Source organism: Sycon ciliatum, chromosome 5 (genome assembly GCF_964019385.1).
Source record: "Sycon ciliatum chromosome 5, ocSycCili1.1, whole genome shotgun sequence".
Classification (NCBI taxonomy): Eukaryota; Metazoa; Porifera; class Calcarea; order Leucosolenida; family Sycettidae; genus Sycon; species Sycon ciliatum.
Window position 1 is genome coordinate 32,620,125 of NC_088647.1, and position 17,044 is coordinate 32,637,168.

The 17,044-nt window shown below is 47.0% G+C and overlaps 1 protein-coding gene across 1 annotated transcript; it reads left to right on the plus strand.

The window, feature by feature from the left end:
- The first annotated feature begins 71 nt into the window (after positions 1-71).
- On the plus strand, positions 72-16,086 carry LOC135818370 (uncharacterized). The gene is made up of 10 exons (XM_065331729.1): positions 72-214; positions 1,415-1,487; positions 3,769-4,149; positions 6,841-7,110; positions 8,691-8,758; positions 10,925-11,054; positions 12,019-12,153; positions 12,647-12,736; positions 13,772-13,939; positions 14,288-16,086. The coding sequence occupies exons 1-10, from the start codon at positions 188-190 to the stop codon at positions 14,743-14,745; spliced, it is 1,800 nt and encodes a 599-aa protein (XP_065187801.1). The 5' UTR covers positions 72-187; the 3' UTR covers positions 14,746-16,086.
- The last annotated feature ends 958 nt before the right edge of the window (positions 16,087-17,044 follow it).

The window sequence follows — 17,044 nt, forward strand, 5'->3', positions numbered from 1 at the left end:
GGGGGGGGGGGGGGGGGGGGGCGGGGCGGTGACGCAGTCCACGCGACTCAGTCATTCGAAGCCAGTTCATTGGCCAGCGAAGGGAAGCCTTGGTGGTGATCAATCCATAGTCGCATGCACGACTTTTCCGGCCTTCCTTGTTCCAAAGCAACCTTGCCAGCAGTTCTGACAAGCAAGAAGCTGCGGAATGGCGATATCACGCAAACCTAGCGCGGTAAGGAAGAGAATGTTTGTCCAGCTTTATGGGAGCTACTGAATCTACCTCAGTGGCAATACATGTGTATGCTGTTCTTTCTGATGCACACTCTGTAGTTTTTAGTCTTAGAAAATAATGTCCTTAGAGAAAGTAACTAGTTAGTAGTTAGTTGGGTGTCGGTTCGTCAAACCTACTCGTGTTACAGACAACACATAGGACTGTGCACATCGCACTTTCTGCTTGCGAGTCTGGGAGTTGACACTCGGGCTGACCCCTGGGAACCTGGAGCAGCCGTGCAGCGAACCTGTCACAAGAAACTGACACGGCCTCTTGTTATGGTCGGCTGTTTCTGATCCGTGGCCAATGCACGTATATTACAGGTTTGCGATGAAAATCCCGGAGATATCTATGAAGAGATCGGATTCTGGCTACTAATGTTAGCGGGGCGGACATGGTCCACACAACTTCACAAGGGAGCGTTATTCGACACGTTTTATCAATAAGCGCCGGAACTTTGCCCATAGCTGTTTATCCACTCTTCCTGAGTTTTGGGAGAAGAAGTTTCCACCTATGTACATAATTGTGGTTGTATCATGTTATGATGGTGCCTGGTGAAAAGGCGGTAGATAGAACTTCGAACTCGGAAGTATACGAAATATCCGCCTGCCTACACTCGCTCATCAGGTAGCACATGGTGCATAGAAGGTGCAGTAACGAATTGCCTTGATTACGATGTAGAGCTACGTTTCGGTCCCGGCGATGCCATCACTGGGATGGTGGCGAGCAAGTACCGGTAGAGTTCTGTGCCAGGTTGTATCTGTTAGTTTGCAGCTAGTGAGCGGGTGTGACCAGGCAGGCGTGTAGTCCCGTGATTTCCCCTGGTATGTCTTCATCACCAGATAGTTCCAACTTCTTCTTTGTTTTCGACTCTTCTTCTGTCTTCTCGTGTTTTAGCTCCGTTGTCAAATTGTGGTCTGCCTTACGCCTTAGTACCTCTAGCAAGTCTCTAACTATTTAGTTTGGGATTGTTAGCTGAAATATTTTCGTTCGCATATTGTAGCCGACTGTCGTTTTTGGTTGGAGTGCTGTGTAGAAACGGAGGGTGTGTTTTTCCCGACTGTAGTGTAAACTTCAGTAGAATCTGCTGGTCATTCCGGTTTGAACCCTCTCATAACCAATGTGTGTGCTTACGTGCGATGTTTGTTCCGCATTCTACAGGTCTCCGCGCTCGCAGGTTTCCTGACTATCTCAGTCACAGGTCTGCTCCTTTTGCTGCTAAGCCCTGGCCCAGGTTAGATCTATGTTTGCACCTAGTTGTCACTGTCTATCCCGCTCCTCCTCCCCCCCCCCCCCCCCAACCCCCACTTGCTCAGGTCAAGAGTATGCTGAATCAGTACAAGTCATGTATAACGGGAGAGCTTGGAAGCTCAGGACCCTACCGCTATGCTTTTTTGCCTAGCTCATCATGCATGTTATTAGAACTGATAGAAATGTTTGTTTTTCCATTGACTGGCTACATCATTGTATTGAAAAAAGGTTCCAGTCAGTTTGGAATATGAGTTAGGCAAAAGTAAAAAAATCATTTCTCCTCAATCAGTGATACAAGCTGGATCGACATTTGTGTACCCTGTATTCATGTATTGTAAAACTGTGGAGACAATGTGCAATAAAACGATGAAAATGTGAAGAAATTGTGTAGAGAAAGAAAGGGTTTCAAACAAGTTTTCGTACAACACTCATCAGGAATCTTCGTTGTACTAAAGGACGCTGAAAACAAAATTGAACTATTATAGAAAATCTAAGTTAGAGAAACAACACTAAGAACAACAGCAGTGAAATTTCTTCACATTTTCATCGTTTTATTGCACATTGTCACAGTTTTACAATACATGAATACAGTGTACACAAATGTCGATCCAGCTTGTATTACTGATTGCGGTTATCAAATTGTTGTCTCCTCGCCGTTTGTTCAAATCATTTCTCCTATTAATTTTTCTTTTCAAGACAACCTGGGATTCGAACCCGTACTACAGTGGTCCCTCTATAATCCGGCACCATTTGTGCCACGAAAATCTGCTGGATTAGGGAGGGTGCTGGATTAACAAATCTGATTTACTGCTGCAATGTGCATGAAGAGGACATTTTGGCTACTGAAAATTGTGCTGGTTTATCGAGGGTGCTGGATTATAAAGTGCCGGATTAGAGAGGGACGACTGTATCGCCCTGCATGCATTCCCCGATACACTTCGCATACATACTCATTCTTCCAAGTTGCTTGACGTTATGATCTTGCATTTGAAAGCCCTATTTGAAGATTGTGGCCAGCTTAGCTGTCTTTGATGGTACGGTACGGGACAGGTACGGGATAGAGCCAGGCATGCCGGTGGCACAAACAAACACGGAATTAAAGCTGTGTGGACTCTGGCTAGCGCCAGAGGTTACAGAAGTAACGTCTTTTGCAAAGCTACGGGAAAAATTAAAAAGATGTTGGGGAGGGTCACACCTGCATGTTCTAAGAACTAGTGTCACTGTGGACAACTCTTTTGGACAAATCACTGGGTTTTCACTGAGTTTTCACTGGGTTTCCACTGGGTTTTCACTGGGTAGAAAGTATGGATTAAAAGAAAATACGTTAGCAAAAATGCCATCAGTCCATTGGTGTTCCGACTTTGACTGTTGCCAATACTCATCGTGAGTATACAGAGAAGTCCGCACATTGCGCCCTGCACCTGGAAAAGTGGTTGGATTTGGGTGGCCTCTACTACTAGAGCTAGACCTTGAAATTGGCGGATAAAAACAAGAAAAAAGAAAAGAAGTTCACAAGTTCGCGTTACGACCGACTACAATTAATTGCGGCGAAGAACACAAGAGGAAGTTTCAGATGATGCGCGAAAAATTGGCAGATTCTGCCAAGGCCGGACCTACAGTTGACCCACCAAATTCCTGCATACCGGTGCATGCAGATAGTGGGTTGAAAATCAGGTAGTCCCTGGTCACAGTTGAAAAATTGTTCATTTGGTTGGTCTGTTGGTTCATATTATTTTTTATTTCTACAAAATGAACAGGCATTGCTGCCTTCTTGCATTGACAAGTGCATTGTGTCCAAGCTCTCGCAGAATGACAAAGAAAGGAATGAAACATGACAAGGGAGTGTAAATCATGCCAGCATAAGGAAGAGAGAGAGAGTGTTGTGGCAATATGCCCGGCACAACCGTCCTGCAACACAGTGGTTGCTGATAAGGGTACCTACTGGTGTGATTGTGGAGAGGTGTGCTGACCATAGTCTCTAGATGGCAAGCAAGATAAGAAGTTATCAAGAACATACACTCAACTAAGTCTTTGCGTATAACGACACTCGGCGGGGCATCAGAAAGGTGTCCTTATTCGTGAAGTGTCCTTATACCCGAAGTCTCATTATATGTATTACAGTTAGATGGGACTTTGCTCTGGACATGGGCATTCTGTCGTTATTCGCGAATAGTCGTTATATCCGCAGTTGGTATTAGCGAAGTTGACTGTACAATCATGTATCTGCCATTGTCTCTGCCCTATTTATGTCTACTACCGTCCAGCATTGGCACAACTGATCAGATTCCAAACGGTCCTGACCGCCAATCCAGGTTCCAAGTACAGTACAGTGCCAGGCTTTTCCCAAGCCCTGCCCGGAGAGTCGGTGGCCAGCTGGGAGCTCGGCACCGCGGTCGAGTGCAGCATCATCGGAAAGGAAACGGACTTCAGCGCCCAGGGCATCAATACCGACTACCCGTTCTGGCTGAAGGACGACGAGCCGATCCGCGGTGGCCACCTACTGACGTACGCTACCACGTCCCCGACGGGCATGTCTAGATACATCTCGACGTTTCGCTGGCCTACCACCGTCACACGGGAACACGCCGGTGTGTACACATGTGGTGCCGGATACGACCTGCACGCCTTCGAGATCCGCTTCTTTGGTGAGTGAGTCACGAGCAAGTGTAGCAATGGAGAGGTTAAGATGCACGTTATTTCCAACGTGACGCACAATTTCACGTCAATTTTTGGCGTAAAACTCCAAATTTCGACGTGATCTGTAGGTCACTCGTGTTGTTTTTCGATGCGCGAGCCAAATAACGCGAGCTGAACTATTGCGTCACGTCGGAAATAATGTGCATCTTAACCTCTCTATGATAGGAATACTCGCACTCATACACTTCCTGTTGCTGATTTCCACGTCTGGCTGCGGCCAACTGCCCTTCGATTTGTGCGTTGTCGCTATTGCTGTCTATGTCCTCAGTGTAACAATATAGGAATACAGTTTAACCTGTGAAGGAGACCACTCGGATAAGGCGACCACCTGCCCTAGAAGACCACTGAAACCAGGACGAATGGATGCTATTTCCAGTCAAATAACCCTGGATAAGGAGACCACCTGGTAACAGAGACCGCGTTTTGAAAGGCCCATGAGCGGTCGTCTTAGACAGGTTCCACTGTATTGTCATGTTGCGTACTGTCCAAGCCGATGGGTTTATTCCTGTCCAAGCCGATGGGTTTATTCCTGTCCAAGCCGATGGATTTATTCCTGTCGAAGCCGATGGGTTTATTCCTGTCCAAGTCGATGGGTTTATTCCTGTCCAAGCCGATGGATTTATTCCTGTCGAAGCCGATGTGTTTATTCCTGTCCAAGCCGATGGGTTTATTCCTGTCCAAGCCGATGGGTTTATTCCTGTCCAAGCCGATGGGTTTATTCCTGTCCAAGCCGATGGGTTTATTCCTGTCCAAGCCGATGGGTTTATTCCTGTCCAAGCCGATGGGTTTATTCCTGTCCAAGCCGATGGGTTTATTCCTGTCCAAGCCGATGGGTTTATTCCTGTCCAAGCCGATGGATTTATTCCTGTCCAAGCCGATGGGTTTATTCCTGTATTCCTGTCCAAGCCGATGGGTTTATTCCTGTCCAAGCCGATGGGTTTATTCCTGTCCAAGCCGATGGGTTTATTCCTGTCCAAGCCGATGGGTTTATTCCTGCCCAAGCCGATGGGTTTATTCCTGCCCAAGCCGATGGGTTTATTCCTGTCCAAGCCGATGGGTTTATTCCTGCCCAAGCCGATGTGTTTATTCCTGTCCAAGCCGATGGATTTATTCCTGTCCAAGCCGATGTGTTTATTCCTGTCCAAGCCGATGTGTTTATTCCTGTCCAAGCCGATGTGTTTATTCCTGTCCAAGCCGATGGGTTTATTCCTGTCCAAGCCGATGGGTTTATTCCTGTCCAAGCCGATGGGTTTATTCCTGTCCAAGCCGATGGGTTTATTCCTGTCCAAGCCGATGGGTTTATTCCTGTCCATGCTGATGGGTTTATTTCTGTCCAAGCCGATGGGTTTATTCCTGTCCAAGCCGATGGGTTTAATCCTGTCCAAGCCGATGGGTTTATTCCTGTCCAAGCCGATGGGTTTGTTCCTGTCCAAGCCGATGGGTTTGTTCCTGTCCAAGCCGATGGGTTTCTTCCTGTCCAAGCCGATGGGTTTCTTCCTGTCCAAGCCGATGGGTTTATTCCTGTCCAAGCCGATGGGTTTATTCCTGTCCAAGCCGATGGGTTTATTCCTGTCCAAGCCGATGGGTTTATTCCTGTCCAAGCCGATGGGTTTATTCCTGTCCAAGCCGATGGATTTATTCCTGTCCAAGCCGATGTGTTTATTCCTGTCCAAGCCGATGGGTTTATTCCTGTCCAAGCCGATGGGTTTATTCCTGTCCAAGCCGATGGGTTTATTCCTGTCCAAGCCGATGGGTTTATTCCTGTCCAAGCCGATGGGTTTATTCCTGTCCAAGCCGATGGGTTTATTCCTGTCCAAGCGGATGGGTTTATTCCTGTCCAAGTCAAGTCAGGCTTCAATTCGAGTCAGGCATGTCTGCATAAGCCAGCACTAAACCAGGTTTAGATGCCCACAGTGCATCTTGAAAATCAGGCTTGTAACGGAATCTCAGCCATTCCGTTCCCCGGGACGCAGGACACAAAGGACAAGACTAGTTTGATTTACATAATTATTATTGACATTACGGAAATGGAGACAACACTCAAAGGGACGAACAAGAAGACTGACAAAAGGACTCTCGACTACAAAATCGCGCATGCTCATATCACACATGCACGCGACTAGACGAGACAGTTTGGGGAATGCCATCACACAGGAAAACAACACATCATTTTACAACAGGCTTGTATTCGGAGGTGCACATCATCACAACATGGATAGGTGTGCCTATCGTTAGAAGGAATTGGCTTTGATTGGCTGTCTTCTTGGAATCATATCTTTCGTCAAATGGGTCATGGTGTTTTTGGGATTTCTGCTTCTTTTTGTGTTGTTTTGGTTTTACCTCAGCTGTAGTCCCCTCCACTGATAGTCGATGTTAGCGCTAGTATTAGCTCAACTCTTTTTCGCGCTGCTTCTCACACCCTCTTACTGACAGGGGTGTTGTTGGCCTTTATCAATGCTGATTTGGGAGCTTGCACATCATTGTGAACCTGATGAAGGCAATTTGCCGAAACGTTGTAATATTGTGAAATGGGTTGAACTATTGCAGCGTTAATGGAAGAGAGCGTGTGGGCTCTACTACTTAACTGTTTATGAAACTGCAGGAAGCCTCCCCACTTTTACTTTCTGCTTCTGTTTCAGATATTCCGAGAATCACGAACATTTCAGAATCAGCCAATGTGCCAAAGGGCTCCACCAAGGTTCTCCACTGTAGTGGTGATGGCGAGGAACCACTCATCATTTCCTGGTACAAGAACGGCATTCAGCTGCAGCGCTTGATTCCCTTGGACCACCATCTTGAGCTCCGGATCGGTGGACCAGGGCAAGCCAGCTTGGCCGGATCGTACACCTGTGAGATCAAGAATCCGTACGGCGTCAACACTTCTCGCTCTGTTATCATTTCCACAACAGGTACGAATCTGATCCGTCTTGCATGAAAATACCAGGTCGCATTTCCTTGTACCTTGAAGAATCCACACTATTATAAAAAAAACCTCCTCAATAAGGGTCCAGAATCAATATGACATGAAGCTGTGAACCAATCTCCCTCTGTTATTATTTCTACAACAGGTAAAAAATCTGAGCTCTTGCATGGAGATATCGGGTCATTTTTTTGGTGGGAGATCTCGCTCTACGGAAATACGCATGAAAATAACGTAAGAACTGCACGTCATTTTCATAAGTAAATCAGCGCTGTTGGGTTTCACTCGACGTGATTTCTCCACGGCTGCTAAACACGCCTTGTTGCTTTGGATACGCGTTGGCTGCACGCGCCCACCGCATGCACCACAAACCGAAACCGCGTTTCCACTCTATTTTGCATGTGGCGCACGGTGTGTGTACCTTGTGTTTCGCGCGGCTTGAACGTTACCATGGAAAAATCCGGAAAATGAGAAAAATATTTCCCGGAGGACCCAACGTAGGAAAGAGCTTTCCCACAGAAATCCGTAGAGAGATTTACGCATGAAAGTTGCCCTCGCTCCCCGACTCGTCGACAAACGGATTTTCATACGTAATTACGTAGAGCGAAACCTCTCTAGTATTGAGAGGAACTCATCGATATGGATTACTGCTATAGTCAAACAGAGGCCAGGATTTTGAGGTAATGGAGAATTGGACTCTTATCCTGAATGGCTTCATGCACATTAAATCCGTTCCATTACTGTTCATGAATGCTGTGAAAGTGACACCCATGGGTATGGACTTGCACCTCATCTCTTATTAGCCCATTCACCGGTAAAGACGTGCACGCTCGTCATTGAGAATGACACCCAGGTGCTGAGGACGCATAATATTAACGCACCAGTATACCTATTGAGGACCGGTATAACGGTCCACTCTTACCCAGATAGGGAAGCATGGGAGCAGCGAATGGGATTTTCGGTCTTTGATCAATTTGCGGTGGGTCTGATTTACTCACCTGCCTCCGCTTTAGGAGCTGCATCTACGCCTTCACCCATAGAGGGTGGTGGCGTTCCCATGGATGCGCAAAACTTGGCCTCCAGCCTAGTCTCACATGAACAATGATTTTTTTGTTTTTTTTTACCAAGATACAAGAATTGGGAAATTAGAGGCCACATGCCACCTACTGCTCTTTTCTCTCCGAAACTCAACACTTGCAAGCCAGATATGAAAGAAAGAAAAAATCATCAGTCACACCACCGGGACTCGAACCTAGATACAGGTACTTGATATTGTTTGCAGGCAACTGCCTACACTCGAGAGAGCACTGCATTTCACACAAATCCATGAGAGAGAGAGAGAGAGAGAGAGAGAGAGAGAGAGAGAGAGAGAGAGAGAGAGAGAGAGTGATTCCTGATGATGGTCATGAAGACCGAAACGTTGAAACGATACCTCTAATGGATTTGTGTGAAATGCAGTGCTCTCTTGAGTGTAGGCAGGTTGCCTGCAAACAATTTCAAGTGCAAAATTTTGAAAAGATACAGGTGCATGATTGTACTGTGCTGCATGACAACTGTTTAATCCTCTAGAGCAAGCTGTGGCACCCAATGTGACAGTCAGTGATGCCTCCAGCTCCCATTTGGTCATTCAGCTGCAGGTGAGATCCCATCCCATAGGTATTGCCATTCATGTGTTTTTATCCTTGATCGGATGCACCTCACAAGCATTGTACGAAACAACAATTTGGGGTGCCGAAGCTATGTCTTGCTATGGGCCTCTCTTTAATTGGGTATACAATCACCCATGCTCATGTATGCACACACACACACACACACACACACACACACACACACACGTGCACGCCCATGCACGCACACACACGCACACCACACGCACAACACACACACACACACACAAACACACACACACTTGTTGCTCACTGCCAAAACTGGTCACGTGGGTCTCCCCGGGAGAGGGGAGAGAGACTCAAAAGAAATCTTGGAAAGATGACTCAACTGGCTATTGACCCGCCCAACGGCCGACACCCCCTGAAATCCCCAAAACTCTGGGTGGACTTTAAAATGATCCCACTTATGGGCTCACCACACCTCAGTAAGTGGGTGAGGACAAGGTGCAGAAAAAGGATTGATGGCATCAGGGTATCCGTCCTGGGATCCAACTGAAGTTACCCCTGCCCCCAGTGAAGGTAATACTTGCTACTAGTGTGGGTGGCTAAAACAGAGTGGATCTGATCTAAGCATCACTAGCACCATTGATTACACAAGAGTTAATCTAGCCAGAAGCAGTCCATGGTTAACAGGTATGTATACTTCAAATAGAAAGTATACGAACCCTGAAACCAACAAATGTGGCAGATACAACAATACACCTTGTTGTTGTTGTTGTTTTCTTTATTTGAATTCGCTAAACCAAACGGACAGAACTGTCCAGTGACAAGGGAGCGAATGATGAGCATCATAATCACTATGCATCAAAACATCTCAGGACAAAATGAGACAGACTATATTAAGGGAGGGTCTGCACAACACTTTTACATAAAGGGGAGTACGAGAACAAAGGCGCGGCAGAAGTCGAAGCAAGAAAGCAATCAACGCCAGAGATATTTTTGTCCACCAAAAACAGAGAGAGAGAGAGAGAGAGAGAGAGAGAGAGAGAGAGAGAGAGATCCGAGAGCGAGAGAGAGACAGAGAGAGAGACAGAGAGACTGACATATGAAGGCTGAGCCTCTACAACAGGGCTTTACGTCTGAAAACAACCGCACGAATTAACAAGCAAGTTGTCAGAGAACAGGGAGAGAGCCCCCCCCCCTTCAAGCAGCCGAGCCTGTTGGCAACAGATCCAACACAATCAGGCATAAGTTTACCCACCAACCGAACTAGCTGGCACACGCACACACACACACACACCCCCACACACACACACACACACACACACACTCACACACACACACACTCACACACACACACCACAGACCTCAGACCTCAGACATACCCATCGCGGAAGCGATGATAGCAAACAGCTATGTTAGACATAGCAACTTGTGCCCGGATTACACCATTCAACAGCTTGCAAGGCGGATGATTTGACCGCCACTATTTTTAGCCTGGTATCCACCACACAGCTGTTTGAAGTGACTTTTCTGTCCAGTGAATCCCTATTATTCATTTTTCCATTTTTCTTTCTTTCTTTTTTCTACACACACACACCACACCACATACTCCGGCATACACTGGCTGTTCGTAACCACCCAGGAGCATGAAAGAAAAGTCAGGAAGAGTCCGAGAAAGAGAAGAAAGACGTGTGCAACCATAATCGTCGGACACACACACACACACACACACACACACACACAAGTGCCCACACACCCATGCATGCGCGCACATGCACTCCACTCATTCCCTGGCGATAGTGAAACGTGTACTCAGCTAAGGCATCAAGAAAATTGGTGATTGTAGAAGATACGGAGAAGAACATAACTATTACTGTAAATCATATATATTTCATGAAGTCGGTTGGTTGGTTGGTTGTTCCAATTATATTTCGTAAGCGAATAATATTCGTAGACTGAGAAAAAGAGCATTTCATAGTCATCTAACTTTCGTAAGTACCATAATTGGGGGCTACTACTTACATGCAAATGCATGCAGTACTGTGACAAACTGTATTTTAAAGCGTTATAATTTCGTAAGAGGCAGGAGCCTTACGAAAATTTCGAAATTAAAACGACTACAAAATGCAATTGATTTCCAGTAGCTCAGCATCACAACTGACAGTGTTGGTGTTACGCATGTGTCTATTCCAGTACCGTGGAACGGTAGCAAACAGCCTGGATGAGATCTCTGGCTATCGTGTGGCTTTCCGTGCACTCAATGACGACGTGCAATGCAGCGACAGCGGGAGCTGCGTCTCATCTGGTACCAGGACCGTTGAAGGTGAGCAACTGTCTGCAGCAGGTTCATTTGGAGCACGAACGACTCGTTGCTGATGTCATCGGTGCAGAGATTGGCTAAAACGAAACTAGCAGCCATGATGTCATACTGTTACCTAGCACCAGTGTATTGGCGACTCAGTATTAGCAAAGAGTATATAACCCCCCTTCTATGGGGTTCGCCAACGGCGAAAACTCACATCACGTGGTGAAGTGTCGCAGTTGTACGTTTCCGGCCCGTTTTCAGCGAGCAGCGGAGTAATAAGAAAAGCACTCTCTGACAGAAACTCACTGCGCATATGCAAATCCCCAGCACGATCCTGGCAGATGTTGAGATTGCGCGCACGCTATCCTTCGTTTTGTACATAGTACGAAACGCACCTGAGACACGTGATGTGAGTTTTCGCAGTCGGAGACCCCATATGCAGAGTTGCACACTCTTGGGGGTTATATACTCGGGTATTATGGACCTCCAACACCTGTAGAGTGTTTAATTTATAGCTAAGGCACTCTACCTCAGCAGTCATGTGACCAAGGTGGCACAATGCAAACGGGTCCTCCAAAATACTACTTTACTGTAAACCGCCCAATATTCGCGTCACTAAATTTTCACGATTTCTTAGAACCGGCAAGTTTGCGATGGCAAAAGTTCGCGAAGCACCGGGGCACCTACATACACCCACTGTTGAAGCTTGATTTCACGCTGATTAATATTCGCGTTACGCTCTTCTCGCGAAAATAGCGAACATTAATCCGTCGTGCATATTAGGCAGTTTACAGTATATCCTGTAGTTGAGCTCAGGTACTGAGTAAATATTTAATGCAGTGTTGAAATATTATAACCTGCGACTCTTTTAGGAACAACATTGGTGGGGAAGGTGCGTGCAACCAAGACAAACCGAAAGTCCTAGCTGTGAAGGACTTCCCCTCCTATGTTAGTCACGACTCTCTTCTCCACCTCCCTGCAGGAACCTCGAAAACGACGTCCACTCTCCGGCTGAGCAACCTGAGCGGTAATGCTATGTACCAGGTTACCGTGGTCGCCATAAACAGAGCCGGTGTTGGACGTGAGGCTGTCATCACCACGGAAACCCTTGCACTCTGTAAGTGGTTGCTGGTCGTGCGGCCGTTCTGTAGCAATTTCGAGGCCTCTGAGCTAAACCATGTCCAGTTGGGGCTTGTAATCTGTAGATTGGTTCCACCTTTCTGTCTAGTAATCCGAATTTCAAAAACCATTCCATTAGCGGCGAATCTGTGTCGCCCGTAGATTTACAGTATTCGATGAAGAGGTTCTTTTACTTGTTGTTGCAAATCTATGTTTGTGCCCTGATTATCTGTACCCCAAGGCCGGGCTTATTCCTGTAGAAGTCGGTGTGACGTCAAGGTCTTCGTTGAATTAATGTCTGCATACCAGGCCCGTATCTCCTACAATGTCAACACAGAGATCAGGTTTTTCAATGTGTGGAGATGGTACATCTTGAAAAGACAGCTTTTATTCAAAAGGGTCTCTGGAAGAGGCTGATCTTTGTGCTACTAGTACAAGACCGTAAATAGTTATGGTACACAATTACACTTTTCATGTCCTTGCTGTTCTAGATTCTCCTACTTCACAGACGAATGCAGCCTTCGCACCAACAACCACCGCTGCTCTCACTACAGAGATGATCGAAGCACTGAAGTCCTCAGGTAAAACGCTTGCTTCACGGTGCATTATACCTCAACTCGAGCTTTCCAAATACGGTCTCTTTGCTGCACAAGTCATTTTAAAATTGATAAATCATCGAATTCACGGTACATTACAATAATATTGATCTTTCCTCCTTCACCAGCAAAAAAAGGCATTGCACTGGATGATGAAGTGTACGTAATTTTACTCTTTTAGGACGGGTGTTTGAGACGACAAGCTCGTTCCTATTACGACTGTGAAGTGAAGTATGCAGAACACTGAACCAAACTGCAAGAAGCCTCATCATTTTGTCTGATCCATGCAGTTATACTTGTTTTTTGGCCTGCATAGCATCACTGTTTCGTTCCGGTACCTGATAATGGCAGTATTGCCGAAATGTTGTATGTTAAGAATTGGCTTGGTCCTTTGCAGTGCTTTGGGAATGGGTGTGTCCACCCAACTACTTTCCACAGATGGAACTGCAAGTTGCCTCGAGATTACGTCTCCCAGTTCTAGTTTAATGCAATGAATAGTGCAAGTTACGCACTCAAAGAAACCACGACCAAAAACTACTTGTCATTTACACGTATGTTCCTTGAAAGTTTTCGAATTTGCCAGTAATCCTTCTGATGAGATGGCCTCGGAAACGTTCAAGGAACATATAATGTAAATGACAAGTAGTTTTCGGTCATGGTTTTTGTACTGAGTTCGCAACTTGCCGTATTCATTACGTTAATATCATTCTTATCTCCACGGAAAAGTTTTAGTTATATTCCGAGATCCATTTAAGCGGTTCTTTGCTCGGCCCAAATTTCTAATTATGTCACCATGGTAGCAGGAACCTGTTCACTTTGCTGCAAGATTATTATATATTACTATTATTATTATTTTTGTTTCCGTTCCGGATGGGACTCACGACGGCAGAATTGACTGTGAGCATGGGTGTGTGAGAGTGGGAAAACGAAATGAAAAAGAGGGTCTTGTAATAAAGGTCAAATGCAAGATGAATGCGTCGAGACTTTGCGTATTTTCTTTTGTTCGGCATTCCAATACAGGGAGTGGTGGCGCTAATGTCGGTGCGGCTGTTGGCGTGCCGCTCGGCATTCTCATTGGTCTGGTGCCGCTTGCAGTGGTGTTCATACACCTGAAGCGCAGCGGACATGGCGTCAGCGAGATGATACCGACCGTCGCACACAGGATTCGCCAGCTGGTCCGCCGACGTCGTAAGTAGAATGTAGAGTAATCACCCCTACCCAAGGCAAGGGCTTGGAGATAGGCGTTGACGCTAGCGATGTTCCAAATATCGGAGTTGGCAAAATGAAGGAAATTGGAGGCTGACTGGGTGAAGACTTGCCTGGGCGTTTTCCTACAATCGGTATTATTATTACAAGTAGATTGTCAGAAAGCCAAGCCTTTGAGCAGCTTTTAAAAATTTAATGTCCCGTCAACCTCATGAATAACATCACCTTGGGGAATACCAGCCTTAGGTAAAACAATATCGCCAATTATGACACAAACATCAAGCATGCATCACTGATATCGATCTTGGTGTGAATTCCCTATCCTCACAGCACCACCCCCGCCTACAGTCATTGCCCATCGTCCGGCGTCCAACAGTGACATGATGGACGCCTGCAGCATGCAGGACGACTGCATGTCTACGGCTACGGCGCGGACAACTGACTACGCCGTGGCCAGCTTTGTCAATGGCCGAGTGATGGTACTCGACGGTTTGCCTTCCCAGCAAGAAGACACCTACGCAAACAGCAATGTGTTTGCCCCGATACCAGCTCCATCGTACAATGCTCAGCACGAAGCCAACGACTATGAGAGCATCGCAACACCTCCATTACCTGCCAGTGCCGAGCAGGGAACCGACAATGAGGTGGCCGACAATGAGGCGGCCGACAATGAGGTGGCCGACAATGACTCGGCCACCGTTTCATCCTCGCCTTGCCGCGAGGAGCAGTCGATGCCAGCCGACCTACCGATATTGTGCGACTCGACCACAGATACTGGCATGGAGTGAGACATGTGCCCCGCCTGTGACCGCGGCACCTGTACATTCCCGTGTGCATGTGTTACTTAGGATAGTGTCCGCCTACCCGTCTCCACCTTGTGCGTAGATACAACGGAACCCGTGATTGGCGGTCAGACCATGGTGTACCAAATTCCGGTCCATATTGACAGAGGTCGCTCAACAGAGGTTCAATGCCTGCAGAAACATAGTTTAGAGGCGACATGATCGGTCTCATAAGACAGGTGCTCCTTCCCCACAGGTTTTCCTCTTAGGTCTCTAGGCTGTACATTTTTAGAAACACAAAATTAGAAAAATTAATCAGGTGTGCAAGAATGGACTCGGATGGAGAGCCAAGGATTGTTTAGTAATAACTGGTGATGTTAGTAGACATTTTAGCGTAACTTGTAGTTCCTTGGTCCTTTTTCTTTTCTATAAAAAAATTATAAGATAAAATTAACTGCTGGTCTTCCTCTGTTGCATCTTTGGCCTAAATTCTCCTAGCTTTGCCACTGCTAGTGCAGTGCATATACGGTTACAACTCATTGTTCAAAGGACTTCCACAAATGCGCTGCATATTCCCGTTTTCCCGGACGTCAAGATGCATGAACTCGCTTTCTTCCACCGGATGCAGATCATTTTGTGTTCGGTGCGAGTTTAATTTGGGACGTCACTGGTCCTGATAGCCAGTTGATCGGTCCAGATCCACATAGTTAGTTTGGATGGGCATTTGTCATGATCATGATTGGACGAAGGCCAATCTTCAAATCACAAGATTGTTGCCACTGAAGTCACGCCCCCCCCCCCCCTATCTTTTCCTGTACATATTCATAGACCGGAATTTCCGTCTCATTCTCCTTGCTCCATGTATTGCTAGCCTCTGTCCCTCCCCACTGCCTCTCACTGGCTCGTGTGGCATGCTCAGCTATCCGCACATTAATTTTTCAAGTCTGTCTGTTTATCTTCCTGCATCCCTCTGGGCTTATCATTCGACTCAGTCATCCACTCTTGCACTGCATTGGCTGTATGTGTACTATGCATGTATTCCCACTGGTCAATTCGTGACGTGTTGTCTATTGGCTAATCGTATGTCTGTAGGGTCACGTGACTTTCCACCCTTTTCACTGGCCAACGATGTTTGTGTTCAGTGGAAATGTTTTTATACATGGCTAACCACGTACAAACGCATTTGTGCGTTTGTTGCTTATCCTGTTTATGCTCGTCCATGCTTTTGTTTTGTTTGTTTTGTTTTGCTTGTTTTTGGGAACATAGCCCCATGCTGTGTGATCAGTGGCGTTGAGTAGAGACAAATGGCGTTACATATGACGCCATGACTGTATTGGTTCACCGACGAAAAGAGATTTCTTTTTTCTCCTTCGTTACAATAATGCAACGCTATATGCACAAGTCAAACCCTGGCATTCGGGGCGTCAACAAGCAAGACATGGCGGATAAAATGACAGTCTAGTAACATTATGCAGTCGGTCAAACTGTCAGCGAATCTGTACAATGATCATGTAGCGACTTCATCCATTTTACGATGACTTCATCCATTTTACGATGACTTCACTTCGTGCGTATTACACATGTGGTGCAGCAACGCAAGTAGGCCGTGCCGCCCACTAGCACGTCACGGCTTTACCCTGTCCAAGGGCCAGTTTCGTGATCATGGTGATGGGCTGGCGCTTCGCTATGGGTGGCACCCGGACCGACTGCCATCAACCTGCTCGTGTGGTGCACCGTTCACTAGTGTTGCACAGTCATGCTCTCTCCTGCGCTACGGGCGGCTTCATTATCATGCGGCACAATGAGGTGAGGACATGAGGGATTTCGTCGCAGCTGCTCGGTCGTGTGGCGCATGACGTCAACGTCGAGCCAACCCTCCCGCTGTTGTCCGGGGAGAACTTGCGCTATCGCACAGCTGTGCGGGATGACCTGGGTCGGCTGGATGTTGTCGCGTGCGGTATCTATGGCGGCCGGTTTGAACGGAGCTACCTGGACGTCCGGGTCTTCAACCCGCACGCTCCATCGAATCGCTCATCATCTGCGGCATCCTGCTACAAGCGACACGAACGTGAGAAGCGCCGGGCCTACGGAGAAAGGGTTCAGCACGTTGAGCGGGCGGGCTTCATCGCTGTGGTTTTTTTGGCACATGGTGGCATGGGCAATTCAGCTACAGTAAAACCTGTAACTAACGACCACCGTGACTAGCGACCAGCCTGGTACTACAGACCACTTCGTCAGGCACGGACGGTCTCACATTCAAAATGCACTGTGACTAGCGACTACCTGCTGAACGCGACCAGCGACC